Source organism: Pipistrellus kuhlii, unplaced genomic scaffold, assembly GCF_014108245.1.
Source record: "Pipistrellus kuhlii isolate mPipKuh1 unplaced genomic scaffold, mPipKuh1.p scaffold_m20_p_3, whole genome shotgun sequence".
Taxonomy (NCBI): Eukaryota; Metazoa; Chordata; class Mammalia; order Chiroptera; family Vespertilionidae; genus Pipistrellus; species Pipistrellus kuhlii.
Window position 1 is genome coordinate 67,396,604 of NW_023425529.1, and position 23,770 is coordinate 67,420,373.

Sequence of the window (23,770 nt, forward strand, 5' to 3'; positions counted from 1 at the left end):
CAAGTAGAATCCATTTTTTTTTTATTTTTTTTATTTTTTTTTTTTTACTGTGTGCACATATAATTGTATAGTCCTATACAATTAAAGCCTAATATGCTAAATATCCAGTCATCCATTCAACCAATCAAACCATAATATGCTAATGATAGACTAAGGCTGCCCAGCCACTTGCTATGATGTACATTAGGGGTGTCGAACTCAATCAGAGAAGGGGCCAAAATCTAAAATCCAGCCTAAATCACGGGCCGAATGGTTTACTGAACAGTCATAAACTGTCATTGTGATGGAAATGCAGTGGAGTGCAGTGATGACAGCGTGGTGCGGGCCACATTGCAAGGCCTGGCGGGACGGATTTGGCCCGCGGGCCTTGTGTTTGACACATGTGATGTACATTGACCACCAGGGGGCTGACACTTTGATCAGTAGGTTAGCTTGCTGCTGGAGTCTGGCCTATCAGGACTGAGCAAGATGAGCTGGATATGCCTGGAGCCCTCCTTCAGTCTCTCTTCATCTGCAACCTCCCGTGCCCCTCCCCGGCCTGATCACGCACCAGCGAGGTCCCTCAGCCTGGCCTGCACCCTCTTGCAATTTGGGACCCCTCTTGGTATGTCAAGAGAGATGATTTCAGCCCAATCCCAGAGGCCAGGCCAAGGGATCCCACTTGTGCATGAATTCGTGCACTGGGCCTCTAGTGATATAAATAATTCAATAAGAAAGGAAAATTAAAAATTGAACAGATGGGGTATAACTTCAGTTCTAAAGAATTGGACCATATACATGGAATAGAACCTAATGCAGAAGTGGAAGGCTAGAACTTGGAAAGGAGCAGAGGAGTAGAAAATTAAAGGAAAATTGGTGGTAGGAAGATAATGCAATTCTCTTCTGAATTGTTCTATTTTCTCAGAAAATAAGAGACAATATATCAGCTTTGAATGAGGAGAGGAAAGATACTAGATGTTTGTGGAGAGAAAAAATGGTGAAAATATACACAACAACATGGGAGACTGAATTGATTAATTAAATATATATATATATATATATATATATATATATATATATATAAGCTGCTATATAGTGAAATCTATTTTGAGATTTGAGATTATAAATTTATATGAGACTAGTCACCATGAAATGATGTTTTATCCAGACATTTTCTACTGTTAAATAGCTGACATGAAATTAGCACTGAGTTTGGTTTAAACCAAACTGGAATTTTGCCAGGAAAATAAGATAGAAAAAGCAGGAGTTGAGGGAGATTTCTAGGGAATGACTTTAGAGACACTGATCGGAGTAAGAAGAAGGTGGAAGTAAAGATTTGATGAGGATAAAATAATTGCTCAATTGGCAGAACAAGAGTCGGTAAGCTGGAAAGATAGAAAAGGGTTGCCAAGTGCTGATAGTTACTGGGAATGACAAGGTCTTAGGTGTTGCTGTGAAAGGTGAGGTAGAGGAAAAGATTGTTGGCATTATGGAGATCAAGGAATGTCCACACCAGATAATTGGATGGATCATTTGTATCAATGTTGACATCTCTATGAGTGGTAGAGAGGAAGTCAGTCAACCAGATGGCAAATTTTTAAAGATGTTTGGAGAAGTGGCAGAGTGTCACTAGATAACTGTCTTAAGAAAGTGTAGCTCAAAGTTTTCCAGGAGGAAGGAAGAAGAAAAGATCTGAATATGGCAAAGAGGAGCAATAAATTCAACTATTCAACTCCCAGGTCCTATGATTATAGAAATTACACAGAAAAACAAATGGCTACCTGTTACCCACCTGGGCTAAGATGTAGTGTTCTCAGCAGGTCCAAGATTTCACTGAATGACAGAAAGTTAACAAAGCATTCTGAGTAGATGTTGGATGTCTGGGAACGGATAGTAAGATTATATTGCTATATATTGTTACATCAAATTATGTTCTGATTTATAAATCTTCCAAAAATTTTAGAACTATCAACATTCTTAGGTCATTTTTTTTTTTAATGAATTCTTACTTAGATACAATACACTTCATAGCAGGTAATAATTGGCATTGGAGGTACCGTATCTATATTTTAAAGTCTTCAGAACTTTATTTCTCTATTTTATTAAAATTAATAGTACCGCTGGGACCGGTTTGGCTCAGCGGATAGAGTGTCGGCCTGCGGACTGAAGGGTCCTGGGTTCGATTCCGGTCAAGGGCATGTACCTTGGTTGCGGGTGTGCAAGAGGCAGCTGATCGATGATTCTCTCTCATCGATGTTTCTAACTCTCTGTCCCTCTCAATTCCTCTCTGTGTAAAATCAATAAAATATATTTAAAATTAATAGTACCACTATTTATGTACATGGTATTTAGGATACTAATAAAAGTTTCATTTTTTTTCTTTTGGAAGAAAATAATTTAATAACGAGTCTATAATGAAAATAATATTTACATATTTGGTTCATATTGTTTATTTCCAAAATTAGCCATTATTGTTAATGTTCTGTGCAGACGATGTTTAAACATTATCTTTACAACTACAATTTTTCATCTCTAGGAATTTCTTTTTCTCGAGAGTACATTACTTAAAATTTCATTTATTGATGTTGTATTGATGGTATTCTTTGTTCTTGATTGACTTAAAATCTTACTAATTTTTCTGGCTGTAGATTTCCAGTTGTTTTTGAATTAATTTCAATTATCAGTCTAATTTTCATTCCCAAATAGATAGATGATATGCTTTTTTTTTTTTTTTTTTTTTTTTTTTTGGTGCTGTTAAGACTATCTCTCTTGTTTGCATACCCTACTTTCACAATGAAGTGCCTAAATATGATTTTAAAAAAACTCTGCTTGAGATTTGTTGGAATTTCTTGATTCAAAGTTTTGTATCTTTTAATTATTTTGAAAAGTCTTAGCCATGCTCAGCTGGCATGGCTCAGTAGTTGAGTGTTGATCTATGAACCAGTAGGTCACGGTTCAATTCCTGGTCAGGGTACATGCCCAGTATGGGGCATGCAAGAGGCAACCAATCAATGATTCTCATCATTGATGTTTCTACCTTCCTCTCTGAAATCAATATATATATATTGATTTCAGGGAGGAAGGGAGATAATGGCTGAGGCCATAGATATATATATATGGCCTCAGCCATTATCTTTTTAAGTATTGATAACTCTTCTCATTCTATTATCTTAGACCTTATTAGTATACCCTCTATATCTAACTGCCATTTTATATATTAATTTTCTTTTTCTAAGCTTCATTTTGATAATTTCTCCAATACTATCAAATTTCTCACTAAAATTATCTCTATTTTATCTAATCTGCTTTTATATATCAAGAGAATTTTAAATGCAGTTAGCTTGTTTTTCTGTTTTAGAAAGCCTATCTGGTTCTTCATTAACCCTGCTTGCTTATCTATATTATTTATTATTATTATTTGAAGAATTATCTGTTTATATTTTAAAAATGTTTAATTCCTTTAAATATACTAAACATCCATATTTTTATTCTATAGCAAGTTCAATAGCTGAAGTCTTATGTGTTTGTGTGAGTGCGAATATGTGAGTATGTGTATTATTTTTCCCCTCTTTTTTTGTCAGCATTAACTGTTGGTGCCTAATTTGCTTAGATATTTAGTGATCATATTAGTGAACTCATATTCCTTGAAACCTTATGTGTGGGGAATTATGTGGCCTGAATTGAGTTTCTTCAGAAATTTATGTTTACTTTTGTTATTTGCTTTTGAATGATAGGAACTCAGAGTTACAGATTTGTTTTAATTTAAATTCTGAAGTAGAGATTTTTCATGCTAAATAGACAACAGGTTTTGGGCCACATAAATTTCTAGGAACAGACTTACAGTTCTACAACTGAAAAATTTCTCTTTCTTTCCAACCTCTTTCTTTCCCACCTTTTATCAAGAAAAGGGGCAAGGGAAAAAAGTTGCTTTTCTGTCCTCTTTTGCACAGTGGGTTTCTCTCCACTCTCCAGTCCCTGAGAGTGAATAGATCACATTGCACTAGTCCGAGAGTGACCACTCCTGGTGAATTTTATGGCATTCTGCAGAATAATTCAAGGTGCCCCCTAGAGTTGTCCCATCTAATGGTTCTGGTTGAAATTGCATTCTTATGGGTTCTATCTCTTTATGCAGGGATATCCCTTATCCTTCTTCTGGTCCAGGTCTTTCTCTGGCACAGCTATTAATTCAGAAGCTCAATGTCACTGGGATTGACCAATATCTTTCAAGGCAAAGTTGATAGTACAAGCTTCCTTCTGAGGATACTGATTTTATTGTGTTGTGTGTTTTTGTTGTTGTTGTTGTATTTTATTTATTTTTGTTTTTGTTTTTTTGGTCACCACTGTTTTCTTACTTCCCTGTCAACTTGGCAAGTAATTAAAAGAAAAATATGTTTTTATTTTATGAAGTGTTTAATTATTTTAAGTAAGATAACCATTCAGTTTAGAATATATATTTTGCCAGAATTTGAATCCCACATACAGTTAGTTATTTGGACATATATAGAGAACCACTTATGACCACTGCATTTAACAGAATGAAAACATTACCCGACACACACACAAAAAAAACCTAGTGCTTTAAGACTGTTTTTTTTTTTTTGCCAGGCAATAATTACAGCATTATGTCTAGAGAAATTAATTGCATTGTCATAGATCTTGTTTTAGACTAAAGCTAATTATAAACTATATATATTTAATTAAAAACAGAATCATGTTAAAGTGTTTTTCAATCCTCTTTCTTTCATCTGTGTGTTCTGCAATGCAAGGTTGCTTAATACAGTTACAAGTACTTTAATAAAAATATCATCCTATAAGCATTATTATTTAAAATAGTATGAATTTTCTTTTTCGACGAAATTTTTCTTTTTAGTGTATAATTTACCTACACCTTACTTCATTTAAAATATTTATTACAATCACATTGTAGTACTCATGAATGAGAAGTTCAACAGAATAGATTTTTAGGATGGAATTATTTTATGCAATTATTTTCTTTCTCTTTTCTTTTAGTACCTGATAGTGCACCAGAAAATATTACTTACAAAAATATTTCCTCTGGAGAGATTGAAATATCATTCCACCCCCCACATAGTCCTAATGGAATCATACAAAAATATACAATTTATCTCAAGAGAAGTAATGGAAATGAGGAAAGAACTATAGATACAACCTCTTTGGTCCAAAACATTAAAGGTAAAAATATATATATACATATACACATACACATTATATATATAATATATATACACATATATGCATATATATACATGTACATGTGTATATATGTGTGTGTGCGTATATGACGTTAAATATTTACCTTTATATTGACAGGTTGGCCACAAAATATTAGCTTGTTCTATTATAAATATTAAGTGTGTGAGTGCGAGCAGTTTTATACAGGCTATGGCAATCTGGCTTTTTGGTTAAATAAGCCAGGAGTTTATTTCAGGTCATATGAAAGAGTATTCTAGATCAATCCTTGTCCACATTAGCCCGTATCTTTTTGTTTTCATAACAGGAATTACTATTTCAAAGATTTACATTTCCATTTAGCTTTTACTTTTCGATGATTGTTAAGAGACATTTCATAGTTTGCTTCATGCATATTATTAAAGGATATTTGGTAAGTCTCAACTTGTCAATTTTATTTCTATTTAGGACTGAAGAAATATACCCAATATATAATTGAAGTGTCTGCTAGTACACTCAAAGGTGAAGGAGTTCGGAGTGCACCAATTAGTGTACTGACAGAAGAAGATGGTAAGTACAGTAGTGGATAGTGGTGTTTTTAAAATCCATCACATTTCAGAAAAAATGTATGAAGATAAAGATATGATGAAAACAACAACAACAACAACAACAACAACTGTATCCTTGGGTATCAATTGTGTGCCATTCCCGCATGACACAGATTTCTTTGTCATGGTGTAAAAATAGTTAGGATAGTCAAATTTATGTTCAACAAAATCAAGTGTAAGATGCTTTTTTAATTATTCTGGTGTCATCCATGCCCAATAAAAAAAAATTACTAATATTTTTTTTCAATTGGAATTTTTAAGGTTAATATTTTGGTTTGAATAGTTTGAACACCAAAAATGCATTAGTTATAACTGTTCATGAGTTCTTTAGTTCAACTTTTATGTTCATAAGAATAGACATTTACATAGGTTTTGTAGTGGATTCTGTTACGTGAACTTGCAAGTTTCTTATTTCATTAGAATTAGTTTGTTAATGAGCTCAGACTGTTTTCCAGGTTGAATATTTAAACCTACCTTTTCTTAACCTAAATAAAATCAGCTTTACTACCAAGACCACTTTACACCAATATCTCACCAAGTTAGAGGCATATATCATGCTAAGAAAATTAACTTTGAGGAATATACTTGGGTTTCGATTTGCATTTATGTTTTATATATTGTGTGTTTTGGGACTGTTAATTTTTACTATCAAAGGAAGCTCTATTCTAATTGGGGGGGGGGTGCTGTTGTATCATAAGCATTTGTAAGGTGTTTGTTTTTCCATTTCTGTTTCAAGTTTCCCAGTCTTCAAGCTAGTTTGTAGCCTTTGTATCTTCAGATTCTAGTCATTCACCAGGACAAAATGTGCATTGCACGCTTGTAAAAAAAAGGCTTTTCTCTGCATTGTTCTTATTTTTCTCAATAAAATAAAGTCTTTGGAGCTCCCTCTTCCCATTCCAGGTCCCCATGGTTTCCCTCCACCAAATTACTTCACTAGAGCATGGTGGTAGAGTGCTCTGAGTTGCCCCTGTTTCTAAGTCTTCTTAGAGGTTAGTCTTCCTTAGTCATTGCCTCTACTTGCTATGCTTATTTCTACATCAATCTTTATCTGTCCAAAATTGTATTTTTAAAATTATTTTTTTTCAATTACAATTTATACTCAATATTATTTTGTATTAGTTTCAGGTGTACAGTATAGTGGTTAGACAATCATATACTTTACAAAGGGTTCCCCTCATAGTATTTCCAGTGCCCACCTGGAAATCACAATATTATTGACTATATTTTTATTACAATGTTAGTGACTATATTTCCTATGCTGTCTTTTACATCCCCGGGACTATTTTTTGACTACCAATCTGTACTTTTTAATGCCTTCACCTTTTTTATCCAGTCCTCTACCACCTTCTCCCTGGCAAATATCAGTCTGTTTTCTATATCTATTAGTCTGTTTCGGTTTTGTTTGTTAATTTATATTCTTTAGATTCCACTTAAAAGTGAAATCATGTGTATTTGCCTTTCTGTGATTGACTTATTTCACTTAGGTCAATCTATGCTGCTGCAAATCGTTAGATTGCATTCTTTTTTATGGCTGAGTAATATTGCACTCATCTATTGATTTTTCACTTGGGTTGCTTCCATGGCTTGGCTATTGAAAATAAGGCTGCAATGAACATAGGGGTGCATATATTCTTTTAAATTAATGTTTTGAGTTTCTTTGGATATAACCTCAGAAGTGGAATCACTGGTCATAAGGCAGTTCCATTTTGAGAGACCTCTATAATCTTTTTCATAGTGGCTGCACCAATCTACATTCCCACCAACAGTGTACAAGGGTTTTATTTTCTTCACAAACCTGCCAACACTTGTTTGTTGATTTATTGATAATAGCCATTCTGACACAACAACCCCTAATCTGTGGAACACAATTATATACCTACCTCAAGAAATAAGAAAAGTCTCAAATAAACAATCTTACTGTACACCTAAAGGAACTAGAAAAAGAAGAAAAACTAAAGCCCAAGGTGAATAGAGGAATAATAAATATCAGTATGGAAAGAAATGAAATAAAATCTAAAAAAAAAATGTAGAAAATCAATGAAACAACAGTTGGCTTTTTGAAAACATAAACAAGATTTATAAACTTTAACCAGACTCATCAAGAAAAAAAAGAGAACACCCAAATGAAAATCAGCACTGAAAGAGAAGTAATAAGTGACACTTCAGGAATAAAGAGGATTATAGAGGCCCAATGCATGAAATTTGAGCTTAAATGGGCAATCAGACATCCTTCTCCTCTCACAATCCAAGACTACTGGCTCCCAACTACTTGCCTGCCTGCCTTTCTGATTGCCACTAACTGCTTCTGCCTGCTAGTCTGATCACTCCCTAACCACTCCCCTGCCAGCCTGATTGATACCTACCTGCTCCCATGTAAGCCTGTTTGTCCCTAAATGCCCTCTCCTATAGGCCTGGTTATCCCTAACTGCTCTCCCCTACAGGCCCGGTCCCCCCCAACTTCCCTCTGCTGGCCTGGTCACTCCTAACTGCACTCCCCTGCTGATCACCTTGTGGCAGCCATCTTTTGTCCACATGGGGCCAGCCATCTTTGACCACATGGGGGCAGCCATCTTTGTGTGTTGGAGTGATAGTCAATTTGCATATTACTGTTTTATTTGATAGAATAGAGGCCTGGTGCATGGGTGGGGGATGGCTGGTTTGCCCTGAAGAATGTCCTGGATCAGGGTTGGGTTCCCTTGGTGCAGGAGGTGGCCTAGATGAGGGGCCTGTGGTGGTTTGTAGGCCAGCCATGTCCCCCAGCAACCCAAGTGGAGGCCCTGGGATCTGGGATTTATTTATTTTCTATAATTGAAACTTTGTATCCTTCAGCGGAGGCCTGGGCTCGCTAGGGCAAATGGAAAGCTTGGCTTCCTCCATTGCTGGGGGCAACCCAAGCCTCCTGCTCTCTCTGTGGCCACAGCCATCTTGGTTGGGTTAATTTTCATACTCGCTCCTGATTGGCTGGTGGATGTGGCTGGTGGGTATAGCAGAGGTATGGTCAATTTGCAAATTATTCTTTTATTAGATGGTATGGTACTGGAAGTCCTAGCTATAACAATCAGGCGATAAAAAGAAATAAAATACACCCAACTTGGAAAAGAATTAAAATGTTATAATTTACTTGCCCAGTTCTTTATTTTTATTCTAATTAAATTATTCTAAGAATTTGAGTTCTTATATGAAAGAGCCTAGGATAGTAGTGAACATATATCTCAAACAGTCAGAGCTTGTTACCTCTCAAGTCAATAGTTTCAGTGCATTGACTATGCATCTGAACACCTAGCTTGCTAAAAATAGCGTCAAGGTAATCCTCCATCCAAATCTTTGGCCTACTCATTGATACAATTGCTAAGTGTAAAGAAGACCCCCTTATCAAAACACTGCAAGGAAATTGAGAAGGGATAAAATCCTGATGAATTTTGATATTTTTGGATATTAGGAGTTCCTTGCCCTCATGGAGCTTTCATTTCAGTAGAAGAGATACAAATTTAATAAATGTATACACAAATAACACTTATAATTCTAATTATTGGTATAAGTGTTCCCAAAAGTATTATCAGGGGGAAAAATGACTCTAGCTATTCTGAGACATATAGGAAAATGCAGCTGAGAAAGTTATGTGTAAACTGTGACTTGAAGGCAGATGCCTAAAGAAGGAGGGTGAGCGCCAGGAAAGATCATGTCATGCACAGAGAGTAGGAGCCAACTGAAGACCCTTCTCATGTATTCTCATATTCTCTGTCCTAATGAAGTGAGTAAAATACAAAGGACATTGCATTTATTTTTCTAATTTTTATACAAATGACAAAATGATTAAAACAATCAGAGCTTGTTACCTCTCAAATCAATAGTTTCAGTGCATTGACTGTGCATCTGAATATCTGGCTATGATAGATGTGCAGTATTTTGTTTAGGTAAGCATTTAATTACATTTATTAAGCAATACAAAGTTTTACATAAAAATGTGTTATCCAAGGATATAGTAAGATTAAGTATAAAACACCAAGAATTAATGTATATTCCATATAAATATATTAAAGAATAATATGGGATAGAAATGCCTGATTACAACATAAGTTTAAATCAGTTATTTTTTATTGAAATATATTTCCCCCAATAATAAAAATGTAATTAAGGTTATTCAGAAAATAAAAATAATTCAGGTCGTATTTTATCCAAATGATTGGAAAAGGTGATGTGCACATGTACAGATAAATAAATTAACAATGTTTGAAGATCTCAAAAGATTCCCAGAATCTCTGTTAACTTCCTACTTGTTCATTTTCCATGTAAAACTGTAACAAATGATCAGTTTAGTGATTTATACCATTTTATATGTAAAAGTTGAATATTAATAGTCCAAAACATTACTATACTGTAATACAGAAACTGAGAAATGACATTCTAAATGTTTTATCCAAATGGAAATATACATTTGGCTAACTGGTTTACAGAATTTTTTTTTTAGTCTCATTCAATTAGAATGGCTAAAATATTTGATTCCTTACACGATTATAGCAGAATGAGATGTAGACCCTAAGCTGTATTTTCCTGTTTATGTGCTGCATTGGTGTTTTCTTTGTAAACTATTCAAGTTCAAAGACTAAGTGAACAGATATCGATATTATTTTACATTAACACAACTAAAATTGAGGTGTGTAGTTTTTATTTGTGAGGTCAGTCATTTTAACTGCTCTCCCAATGTTATGCTTATCACTTTTACTTTTTAAATGTGGATTCCACCCCGCCCATCTATTTTTATTTTGTTGGGAGCTTTTTTTAACCGTATATTATATTTATTCACCACATAGTTTCATTTTTATTAGAGAATGATAATTTACCAAGATGTACTTGAACATTAGGTGAATCACTGTGAAATACTCCTTGCTCTTTTTTCTCATGAAGTGTTTTTTTCCATTGAATCACAGAAACAGATGTTCTAACACCACCATGCAAAATCTTCTTTTATCATCTCATTTTGAAAGTCAACATCAGTTTCTCATGCCCATGGAGAAAAACACTATACCTGATTAATTTACCAGAAAGTTTATAATAAAAATGTTGTGCGCCTTCATTTTAACCTTTTTAATATATGTCTAATAAAATGCATCATCTTTTACTCTAACTTTTCAGCTCCTGATTCTCCCCCCCGTGACTTCTTTGTGAAACAGTTGTCTGGTGTCAGGGTGAGGTTGTCATGGAAACCACCCGTGGAGCCAAATGGAATTATCCTCTATTACACAGTTTATGTCTGGTAAGAATTTTTTTTTCTTTTTTGGAAATAGTTCTGAGAACAAATATTAATCTGTAACATAATAGGAATGTGGTTTATTTTTTTTAAATTTCAAAATGTGAATACTACATTAGGAACCTGATTATTAATAGGCTAGTTAATATGCTTTTATTAAAAAACAAGTTTTTCCATATTATGTGGAAATCCAAGCATAGTCAAACAATATAGTTTTTTATAACTAAAACAAAGACAATTATGTATTATGCATAATTATACTACATTTCTGCTCATTAAAATTATTGCTCCATCAATTTAAGTGAATAGAGAATATAATTTTAAACTCTCCCTGAGTTTTACTAAACTATTTTCTATATTACTGTTCTTTTTAACTTTTCTTGAATATAATCATTTTAACTAAAATTTAAAAGATATGTCTTCAGAAATCTGTTACTTAAGGTCAGTTTTCTATTGAAATGTAAACAGTGGATTTATTGTTTTCTAACAACTTTTACCTGATTGCCTATTTATGCATCAATTGGGAAAAAGTTAAAATCTTATAGTGTGTCTCCTGTCAATAACATGGAAGTACTACTTCATGAAAACTCAATAGATAAAAATCCTAATTTTCATCAATGTTAATGCTGTTAAAATGAATCATAAGTTTTGTAATATATATCCTAGTGCATTTTAAATATCTGAACTCAGAAAATACATTTTATACAATATTTTATGGAGCATAGGCATTTCTTACATTTAGATTCCTGACTTGGAAGATCCAGCATTGAGAGGCTACAATATTTCAAAGAAATTTACTTTTTTCTCCTAAATTAAAAATTTTCCTTTCTGATTCTCTCTTTACATTCTTTACATACTGCTGTGTAGGACTACATCTCTTATGTTCTTCATTGACTTATTGCTAGTCATTTTTCCCAGTCATGGTGAAATTAGGAGTGACAAGAATGATGTTAGTGGGAAGAGAAGCATATTCATTCATTTGTTTATTCATTTTTTAATCCCTTCACTTAACAGCACACATAAGTCCTCTACCCTCAAGGAATTTATATCTAAAGGGATAACTGGATTATATAGCCACAAACAAACTACTGAGGGGAAAACAAGGGAAAGAAAGCTACTGCGCCATTGCTTGGGCGCTTGGGGAAATCCTCTTTAAAGAGGCATTGAGTTGTGATCTGAGGAGCACAGCCTCCCTGTCATGGGAAGATCTTCAGGGGGGGTTGTCCAGGAAGAAGGAGCACCATCGGCATAGGCTCTGTGGGGAAACACAACTTACCATTTTGAAGACAAGAAAGAAGTTCAGTGTTTCTGGGGGGACAGGGAAAGAGGTGGGTAGTACTGGGGGGCAGACAAAAGTCAGTAGCCAAGCCACAGTAAGGATTCAGTTTTCATTTTATTTTATTTTATTTAAAAAAATTTTTTAAACATATTTTATTGATATTTTACAGAGAGGAAGGGAGAGAGATAGAGAGCTAGAAACGTCGATGAGAGAGAAACATCGACCAGCTGCCTCTTGCACACCCCGCAACCAATGTACATGCCCTTGACTGGAATCGAACCTGGGACCTTTCAGTCTGCAGACCTACGCTCTACCACTGAGCCAAACCGGTTTCAGCAAACGTCCAGATTTTTTAAATCAAGCATGATACTCTTAAGATTTTTGACATCATTTTACTGAGTTAGAATAAATTGAAAAGGAAATAAGTTAATGAAAGTGAGAGTCAAGATTTTTCTGATTGGGGTTCCCGTTCCCTTCTCTATGCAGTGATTATGCTTATCTTACTGAAGCATCAGGGTGTTTTTAGCATCATGTGTGCAGCACATACAGAGACACACAAGGTTAGATAGCATGTGGGGTGTTGTCTACCTGCTTCTTTTCTCTCTGGTTATGAACAGTTACAGTCTACCAGACCCACTTACTCCAGGAATTCAGCTATAATTCTAAGTTATCAATTTTATAAAATTCTAAATTTTATAAAAACATAGTAGGATGTATTACAATGGCATTTATTTATATTATACTACCTTTCCAGAATATAGCAAGACTATACAATTTTGTATGGTTTATATGAATACAGATGTTATATAAAATGACCTTGTGTTCTGGCTCTTTGTGCTTTTTGTAATGTTGGTGTGGGAAGTGAGCACACTGATTCAGGGTAACTCTTTTCTCAACCCCTCTGGGTTTAGTTCAATTTCTTTTGGGTAAATAATTTAAAGTTCACCTCTCCAGCAGTGCTTTTCCCCTCCTGTTTCTATGAGTATTTCTCTATGGATTCTAGGTATGGGGGAAGTCCAATGAAACTGGGGTGAGGGAATTTCAAGTCTGTGATACTGTGATTTATCTGACCTGGTTTCTGGGGTTCCCGTTCCCGTCTCTATGCAGTGATTATGCTTATCTTACTGAAGCATATCTTGACTCTCACTTTCATTAACTTATTTCCTTTTCAATTCATTCAGGTACTGACCTGCAGTCATAGCTTCTAGTTTTAATGTTCTTACTTTCTGTTTTGTCCTTGATCCAACCCCAGGCTTATTTTAGTGCCCTGGGTCTCAGCATGTCTGTCTCAACCCCCAGAGGCACTTGGTTGTTTTCCCTGCCCGAATCAGCAGTGTGCAGGATGCGGAGGTGACTTCCACACCCTTCCCTAGCTCTTCAGTGTCCACTAGAGGAGCCCTTAGGTCTTGCTGGCCTTGGTACTAACAGGCGTCCTCAAACTTTTTAAAGTGGGGGCCAGATCACGGCCCCTCAGAGAGCTGGAGGGCCGGACTATATGAACTACTAATTCCTACTGTAACACCTCGGCTGCGCTCACTGCCCAAAAAACCTGGCGGGCCGGATCAGACTCCTCTGTGGGCCGCATGTGGCCCGAGGGCCGTAGTTTGAAGACGCCTGATAGAAGATAAATTTTCTGAGAGACTTGTCATTTCTCTTAATCCTGAGAAGAAACAAGTCCTATACAATGGGATTTCTTTCACAAACCTATTTGGATGTTTTGATCACTCTACCATCACCCTAAAATCCCAGGACACCCTAATTATACTACTTTGCTCTTTTCTTCCTCTCACTGTTTTTTAGTAGTGCAAAGTTTTTTGGTTTTTTACTAGTAGCTCTGTGCAGGAATATGTGCGCCAGTAGGTTGCTAGTAGCTCACTGCTGTCCTTCATAGCTCTCCCCCCTGATCCCCTTCCCCCTGCCGCCCTCATAGCTTGCTGCCCTGCCCCTTCCTGTAGTTCTCTGTCACCCACTAGAAGATTGCTTCCCCACCCTCCTGCTGATCTGTGATCTGATCATTACAAAGTGGGTTGTTACGCTTCTCGGCGTAATGACCATTTGCATATTACATCTTTATTATATGGGATTTTTATTTTTAATTGATAAAAACTTTATTTTTTTATATATACTCCTTTCTCTTTTTTATATATACTCCTTTCTTACAGAAAGGAGTATATATAAAAAAATACAGGATTGACTCTTGATGTATAAAGAGAATGTAGAAAAAAAATTTTCCCTCTACAAAACTTGGTTTCATTTTACACACACACACACACACACACACACACACACACCCCACAGCTTGAGAGGGAGGGGGCAGGGAAAGGAGGGAAGGAGGAAGGGAGGGAGGGAGGGAGGGAGAAAGGGAGAGAGAGAGAGAGAGAGAGAGAGAGAGAGAGAGAGAGAGAGAGAGAGAGAGAGGGAGAGAGAAAGAGAGAGAGGAGAGAGAGAGAGAGAGAGAGAGAGAGAGAGAGAAGACCCTTTGTGTTTCAAGATTTACTTCTTTGTTCATTGCTGTATACAGAACAGAAAGCCACCTAGCTTATAATTGTGATCATATTTTGAATGGATGAATGAACTAAAAGTATATTTTAAGAGTTAAAAATTGATATTGACTTTTTCTCTTTGACTTTCTGCCATGAGAGCGTTGATGCTCTTCCAGACAAAGGATGCCTCAGGTTGAATGGGGTAAGATCACATAAAGAAAAAGTGGGAAAAAAACACATCAGCATGTTCAAGAATATTATCTGTAGCAGACTGAGATATATATTAATTGACAATTAAGAATAGAGAGGCATTTTTAAATTTCCAGTATCTTCTCACTAAGATACATATTGGAAGCTTTAGAAACTTTTGCTCATGTAGTTTAAGGAATAGTTATAATTCTTGGTTCTTTTACAATCACTAATGCCTTTTGAGGATTTTTGCCATATGTTTTATTGGGAAGAATAGGAGGCAGGTATCATAACATAGTGCACATGGGTCTTGAGTCAAAGAAACATGGATTTGAATCCTGACTCTGACACTTATTTATCTGTATAATTCTCTTAAAATACGGTTTAAATTGTGGCTATTAATATTAGCAGGGTTTCTATTTCTCTCATAATTCTATTTCCACTGTTTCAGTTGTTCCAGTAATTGCTTTAAGAAACAACAATAACAGCATCTTTGGTTATTTACTCTTTTTAGTATGTCCACAAAATGCAGGCTTCTTCCTTTTAAAAAAAAAAATTATTTTTATTGATTTCAGAGAGGAAGAGAGAGGGAGAAAGAGAAAGAAACATCAATGATGAGAGAAGATCACTGACTGGCTGCCTCCTACGTGCCCCACACTGGTGATCAAGTCCACATCCTGGGCATGTGCCCTTGGCTGAAGTCGAACCTGGAACCCTTCAGTCCACAGTCCAATGCTGTATCCACTGAACCAAACTGGCTAGGGCTGCAGACTTTGTGTTACACTTATTATACTGGATGACTTCTCTCTTTGTCATGAGCATTTCTCTACAAAAATTCACAGTCATTATATATCCATTACTTTCTGAGTCATGTATGATTTGTAGAAAGTGTTATCGGAAATCTGTTTTCATCCATCACATTCTAAATTAACATTTTCTTCTTAAAGTTTGCTTTGTGAAATAACTTTTATCATCTAGCAATATGGCTAAGTAGTATTTTTCCTCAGTTATACTGATAAATTATACTTTTATGTTTTCAAATGATACATAACCCTTGTATTTTTAGAGCAACTACTATTAAACAAATCAATTTCTATTAGAGCACAGTAAGCTTATTCTTCTAATACACTATGGATTAAGTAGACTGATTTAAAGCTTATTTATTTACTTTATGTTTGAATTGAACTTGGATTTATTTATCCATTTTACTTCTATATTGTCAGTCAATTTTAATAGTAGTTTTCTCCTTTGTGCATAAAACTGCTGAATGAATGCTCTATAAGGTTTAGCCAAAAGACTGTGAAATAAAAGTGATGTTGAAAATTCTAGCTTATGTAGAGATCTTGGCTTAGAAATGTTTCTCACTTTTCTTAGCAGTAATTATGAAAAGCAATTCTGAATCAGTCTGACAGATGTTTATTATACTCTGTGGGGAAATATAAAATATATAGAAGGCTAAAATGATTGTAGACTAATTAGAGATAAAATGTATTATGTAAAATAATTTAAGGACACTTGCTAAGCAATATGTTAGGCAGTCAAACAATTCTGAACAACATTTTTTAAATCAAATGTCACTAGTCTAGTAATTTCCCCTGTAACATGAAAGCGTGCCTTAGAAAATGGCCTTTCATTATGCTAAAAAGTATGGTTAGTCCTATTTCTTTCAGTTTTCTAAAAGATTTCCACCCTTTTACAAATACCTAATGGTTTGAACATATGATATAGATTATGAGTCAGGATGGGAAGAGGGCCATTTCAAATTTCATTAGTTCACTCCCATTTTAGAATGAAGGTGGTAAAGACAGAGTCATAGTCAGGAGAACATCTCAGTGGAAGCAGTGTATGAAGGCTCCAAGGCATCATGAATGAATGTATCAATAGGTTGATAAACAGCATTATAGACCTAGAAGATTGGGGCTAAATTGGAGTGCTACAATAATGAGTGCTACACCAATCGAGGGAATGGTTGAATAAAAGGGTGCTCTTGATCTTTTAACTTTAGTGAGATGGTAAAAATTCTCTGCCTTTGCTCTTTCTTGCTAGTCATTTTGTTCAAGGGTAAACAAGTTTTACTGTTCATGCTTTCACATATTTTTATAGACCCACGTAGAAAACTTATTCTTGAGCAGAAAGATTCATATATCTGAAAGTTCATCACAGCCACGAGATCTAACTTACTAACCACAGTATGTTAATTAATAACAAATGAGGAATATTCATTGTTTTTTTTGTTGTTTGTTTGTTTTTTAAATATATTTTACTGATTTTTTACAGAGAGGAAGAGAGAAGGATAGAGAGTTAGAAACATCAATGAGAGAGAATCATCAATCAGCTGCCTCTTGCACACCCCCTACTGGGGATGTGCCCGCAACCAAGGTACATGCCCTTGACCGGAATCGAACCCAGGACCTTTCAGTCAGCAAGCCGATGCTCTATCCACTGAGCCAAACCAGTTTTGGCAGGAATATTCATTGAATGGACTACTATCGAGCAGTTAAAATGGATAAACTTGAACTAGAGGTATCAAACTTGATAAATATCATGACATAATTATAAACAAAAAAGGCAAGTTACAAAATAGGTGAACAAAACACATCTATCTAATAAAATAGTAATATGAAAATTGAGCATAACTCCACTATACCCACCAGCTATGCCCACCAGCCATGCCCACCAGACAATTAAGAAAAAATATGCAAATAAATCCAATCAAGATGGCTGTGTCCATAGAGATCAGGAGGGAGGCTTGGGTATCCCCAACAATGGAGGAAGCCAAGATTTCTGCCTGCCCTTGCTGGCCTTGGCGGGGGCTGAGCCGGGGCTGAGGGTCCCCTGCCCAGGGCCGGAGGTTTTAGGCCTTGGCAGGGGTAGAGCTAGTGATTAGAGGGAACTGGGGGCCCATTCCCAGTCCCTGAGGCTTTAGGCTTTGGCAGGGGTAGAGCTGGAGATCTGAAAAGATAGGTGTGAACCATAGAGGAAACAACTTTTCTGACTGCTCATTGGCTATGCTCCCTGTATGCCACCGGCACTGTTCTTAGTAACTTGGGTATAAAAATCCAAAAAGGTGATCTAGGGCTTTTCCACCACACTCCTGGAGAAAAAAAATCAAAGGTCCACTCCTGGTGGGCTAAGAAGTGCCATATCCTGCCCTAGCCAGTTCGGCTCAGTGGATAGTGCCTAGGTTTGCCAACCGCAGGGTCCAGGTTATATTCTGACCAGGGGCATGTACCTAAGGTGCAGGCTCTTCCCTGGATGGGACCCAGGTCAGGTTTATGCAGGAGACAACCAATTAAAGTGTTCCTCTCACTCTGATGTTTCTCTTTGCCTTTCCCTTTCTCTTCCACATTCTCTAAAAATCAATGGAAACATATCCTCAGGTGAGGAAGGAAGGAAGGAAGGAAGGAAGGAAGGAAGGAAGGAAGGAAGGAAGGAAGGAAGGAAGGAAGGAAGGAAGGGAAAAGAAAAGAAAAGTAAAGAAAAGAAAAGAAAAGAAAAAAGAAAAGAAAAGGAAAGAAAAGAAAAGAAAAGAAAAGAAAAAAGAAAGAAAGGTCATTCTATGAAAGACACATCTTGAAAATACCTAAAGAAAGGTGTCATTTTTTATGGTGAAGGGACCGACCGGAGTCTGTGTTGTGAAAACACCTTGGTGGCTGTGGTGACTGGCAGTGGCTGTAGCAGTGGGGTGATGAGGCTGGTGCCTTTCTCTGATCAGCCCAGTCGTCTCCCACAAAAGGAGGCCAGTCTGCCACTCCCATGGGGAGTGGGCCTAAGCCGTCAGAAGGTCATCCTCTGAGGGCTCCTAGTATGTGAGAAGGGGCAGGCTGGGCTGAGGGGATTCCCCTCCCCCCAGTGCATGGATTTTGTGAATTGGGTCCCTAGTATATATATATATAAAAAGCCAGTGACCGTAACACTTTAATGACCAGTGCATCTGCTCAGTGAACCGCCCAATCAGGGAGTAAGGCTAGCTGGCCAACCTCCTGTGTCCCCTCCCCCCAGCCAGCTCCACCCCTGGCCATCCCCCACTCTGATCAGGGGCAGGGCCAGCTGGCCAACCACCCACAGTCCCTCCCCATAGCCAGCCACACCCTCAATCAGCCCCCACCACCCCATCAGCCCGAGACCCCTCTCCCTAGCCAGCCCAACCCCTCATCAGCACCCCTTGCACCAATTAGAGATGGAGCTGGCCGGCCAACCTCCCACAGCCCCTTCTCTGGCTGCTGACCCCTGATCGACTGCCCCACCCCATTTGGAGGCATGGCCAGCTGGTCCTCCCTCCCCATAGCTGGCCCTTCCCCCAATCGTTCACCCGCATCCCAATTGGAGATGGGGCCCTGCATCCACCTGCCAATTGCCTGTGTCCCCTCCCGGAAGCAGTCCTGACCCTGATTGAACCCTGATCAGGGGCGGGCCTGTCAGCCAACCTCACACCATCTCCTCCTCCTGACAGACCTGGTCCCAACCCACCCCAGTTGGGGCTGGGCTGACCAGAACCCACCTGAGCATGAATTCTTGCACTGGGCCTATAGTTCACATAAATATAAATAATATAAAATTATGCTACACCTTATTTGTAATTTTTTAATTATTTTTTTTAATTCTTCCTAGTCATTTTTAATGAGTTCCTTGGATAAAGCTTAATGTCAAAGTGCACAAACAGGCTATGTGTTGACCTCTCAGGCTTTCCTGGACCTGTAAACTATTAATAATTCTCTCTAGAAATCCTGGAGCATTTAAAAATGAGTGGGTATCTGGTAAAACTTCAGGTTTCTTTGTTTCTTACTAAAATCAGAATATTTCTGCCATGTTCACCATGATAGAATCACCTGAAGTTGTTTTCTTTAGATGGAATATTTGCCCTGTGATTTACCATAGTTCCCTCCTATTTGTGAAATACACAGAACTGAGGAGATTGTGATTTCCTTGCATTACTGATTTGGGCAACAAAATGTCTTGGAGAGCTAAAAGAAAAGAGATCAAGAGGGATAGTAGTCACCATTTGGGACAGATGTTATTAGTAAAGATTCTTTCAGTTTCTAGTGACTAACCCAAATTAAAACGAATTATGAAAAAATGGGAACTTATTGACACATGTAGCTGAAAAGTCCAGGGGAATACTAACCAGATGTAAGAGCTCAAATAATTTCATTAGACAATTGACAGCAAGAAATTTGACAAGGGCAAAAGCAAGATAGTTGTGTCTGGAGTATAATGGCACAACAGAAAATGGGAAAGGATATAGCTGAATGGGTGGGTGGGCCAGAAACTACATAGATGAGAGAGAGAGAGAGAGAGGAGGAGGAGGAATAGAGAGACAAGAAATTAATCTTAGTATTGCATGGGATATTTAATTTAACCATACACCCAAATTCCACACCCTTGCAGAAAACATCCCAAGAATGTTCCATTACTCTTAGAATAAAATCCAAATTTCTTATTTAGCCTGAGGGAATCTATCCACTCTCAGGGAATGAAAATGTTTCCCCTTCAACTCAAGCACAATTAATGCTTCTGTCTTCTGGACCCTAATTCCTTATCTTCTCCAAGGCCCTGGTTTATAAGTGCATTCTTAGCTTCAAACACATTCTCTCTAGTGGATTTTTCCTCTAAATCTTATAAATATGTCTTTTTCTGCCTAAGACAAACAAGCAAACAAAGTTAAAACAAATCAACCAGCGAACCAAATGATGACAATAAGACCAGTAGCAGCATTTCCACCACCGGGATCAGGCCTAAAGGGGCAGATGGACATTTCTTGAGGGGTTCCAGATTGGAGAAGTTGCAGGCTGGGATGAGGGATACACACTCCCCCTCTGTGCTCCAATTTTGTGCACTAGGTCTCTAGTATAATAAAAAGCTAATATGCAAATGGTCTGCTCCATCAGGAGTTTACCTGGTGTTCAAATAGGGGGCAGGGCCAACTGGCCAACCACCCATGTTCCCTCCCTTCTGCCAGCCTGGTCCAATCAGCCCAGATCAGGGCAGGCCAGCCAGACCCCACCTATGCATGAATTCGTGCACCAGGCCTCTAGTATGTATGTATGTATGTATGTATGTATGTATGTATGTATGTACAATATGTATGTATGTATTTTAAATATATTTTATTGATTTTTTACAGAGAGGAAGGGAAAGGGACAGAGAGTTAGAAACATCGATGAGAGAGAAACATTGACCAGCTGCCTCCTGCACACCCGCTACTGGGGATGTGCCTGCAACCAAGGTACATGCCCTTGACCAGAATCAAATCTGGTACCTTTTAGTCTGCAGACCGACACTCTATCCACTGAGCAAAACCAGTTTTGGTGCAGGCCTCTAGTATTTAGATAACAGTAAATTAAAGTTTTGAAAATAAATTCATAGAAATGAATGTATTATCAGATTAGATTGCCCACAGGAAACAAAATATAATATAAAATGATGTAGTTTAGAATGAAGACCTTGACCTTTCATAGGGGCTCAAGCCTCTGCAGAAAACCATTCAGGTTCACACTGAGGGAAATGGGGAAAAAACTTTAAGTCTTCCCATGGGGTGTTTGTATTCATGATTACTTTATAGGCCATTGCTGCCTGGCATGGTCTCGATGTGATAAAAATTAACCAAAGAAATTGGTAATGTGAAGAAATGCTGATATGCTTTAGAATTTCCTTTATGCCCTAAAAATTATATTTTACTAGAGACCCAGTGCACGAATTCATGCTTGGGTGGAGTCCCTTGGCCTAGCCGGAGATCAGAGCTGATTGGGGGTTGTCTCACCCAGTCCTGATCAGGGCCTATCAGGGGAGCTGGCTGGCCTGAGAGGGACTGCAAAAAGACTCCAGGACATGTCCGGCCCTCTCACCCAATGCCTATTGGCTGGAATCCAGCAGCAAGCTAACCTACCAGTCAGAGCATCTGCCTCTTGGCAGTCGGTGTACATCATAGTAACTTAGCTTATTATTCTTTTATTATACATGATATTTTTTTCTGAATAATTTCAGAATCATTTGAATAGTTTTGATTTATCAAGTTTCAAATAGCTTTAAAAATGTTGCAAGAAGTTCCTAGAACTAAATCATTAAAATGATTTCACTGAAGGTTCCCCTCAAGTTTTTTCCCAGTTTGAACATTTATACTAATCAGGAGCTTTGGCTGATTTTGAAAGTTATGTATTTTAGAGGCTAAGTACTGTGTGACATTTGCATTTCTTCTTTTTCTACGCTGTTTGTGACTGTGGGTTTGTGAACTAGATCTGTTTTGTCAGGTAGGCTTCCTTTCTTGCATTTCCCACCTCACTCAACCTTCTGTTCTACTCTCCATCCTTACAAACTAGCTCTGAGGTAAACAACTTCCTGCATCTTTAGGGCTATTGTTTTATTTTCCTTTTCTACTCATTAGCCACAACTCATTTTCTGCTCATTCCTTTTTATTTGTCTTCACTTTTAGGCACCTGTGGGGGTAGGATTTATTATTCTCATCTTTAAGGGATCACATGGTTGTTAATGAATAGTTTTATACTTATTTCCTGCTTTTTCTTTCTGTATCTTACTTGTACTTATGTCCAACAGAGCTTCTGACATAAAGTGGATACTCAGTAAATTTTGTTGAATTTTACTGAGTATTGATTGCATGCATGTCACCTCTAAATTTAGAGAGGGTGGAGAAGGTATATTTATTTGTTTTTTGGAGCACTGTCTAAAACACATGTGTCAAACACAAGGCCCGCAGGCCAAATCCGTCCTGCCAGGCCTTGCAATGTGGCCCACACCGCGCTGTCATCACTGCACTCCGCTGCGTTTCCATCACAATGACAGTTTATGACTGTTCAGTAAACCATTCGGCCCGCGATTTAGGCTGGATTTTAGATTTTGGCCCCTTCTCTGATTGAGTTCGAAACCCCTAGTCTAAAAGAACAATAATCCCTAACTTCAACATGTATTTTTCTCTACTCAAAAGACTCAAATAAAATAAATAAAATGCATGAACAAGTTATTAAAAAAAAGACCAATAAAATTATAAGAAGATATTGTATCTCACTCACAATCAGAGTGCAAATTACATAGATTTATTTTTTGTCAATCAAACTTGCAGAAATTAAGAAAATTATTATCTAGACTAGTAGTGAGAGTTTGCCAAAAGGTGTATTTTCACATATTAGTGTTGGATTAGGTACATTGCAGTGTTCTGCTGACATCCCCAGAGGGGTCCAAGATTGGAGAGGATGCATTTTGGGCTGAGGGATACCCCCCTGCCCAGTACATGAATTTCGTGCACCAGACATCTAGTGTGTTTATAAAGAAGTAAAAATAATATTATAAGATATATGTATTTATTCTGTGATATTGGCCATATTTCATAAGTTATTTAATAATTAATTTTATTGCTTTTAAAATCTAAATTTATTTTAGAAATATAGTTTTCAGCACCTCTATATATAGGTTCATTCTTTAATTTAGATAGAAATCTATACCCAGTTCAAAACTATGAAGTTTGAACTAACATAACTGAAATAAAATAATTATAGAACACTTTTACTTAGCAATATTTTGTTCTTTGACTTTTTTCTCTTCTCCTGAGTTTTAACACTTACTAGAAGCATATTTATTTTATTTTCTGGATTGACATTTTAAACTTTTAAGATTTTAATTGAATGAGAGATATGAACTCTATTTTTTCTTCTATATGTTATATGTACATTATTTTCAGTCTTGTTTCTAATTAAATAAATATTTGCTACTTTAGATATTATAGTATGCCTAGAGAATCATTAAAATTAATCCAAGCAAACTCTAATATATACACATTAGACAC

The 23,770-nt window shown here is 36.9% G+C and overlaps 1 protein-coding gene across 1 annotated transcript in view; it reads left to right on the forward strand.

Moving 5' to 3' along the window:
- PTPRQ (protein tyrosine phosphatase receptor type Q) overlaps positions 1-23,770 on the forward strand; it is a 248,128-nt gene that overhangs the window by 94,053 nt on the left and 130,305 nt on the right. Inside the window, exons 32-34 of the mRNA XM_036457041.2 lie at positions 4,990-5,172; positions 5,638-5,739; positions 10,911-11,031. Of these exons, the coding sequence (XP_036312934.2) occupies positions 4,990-5,172; positions 5,638-5,739; positions 10,911-11,031 (406 nt within the window). The remainder of the gene's footprint in view (positions 1-4,989; positions 5,173-5,637; positions 5,740-10,910; positions 11,032-23,770) is intronic.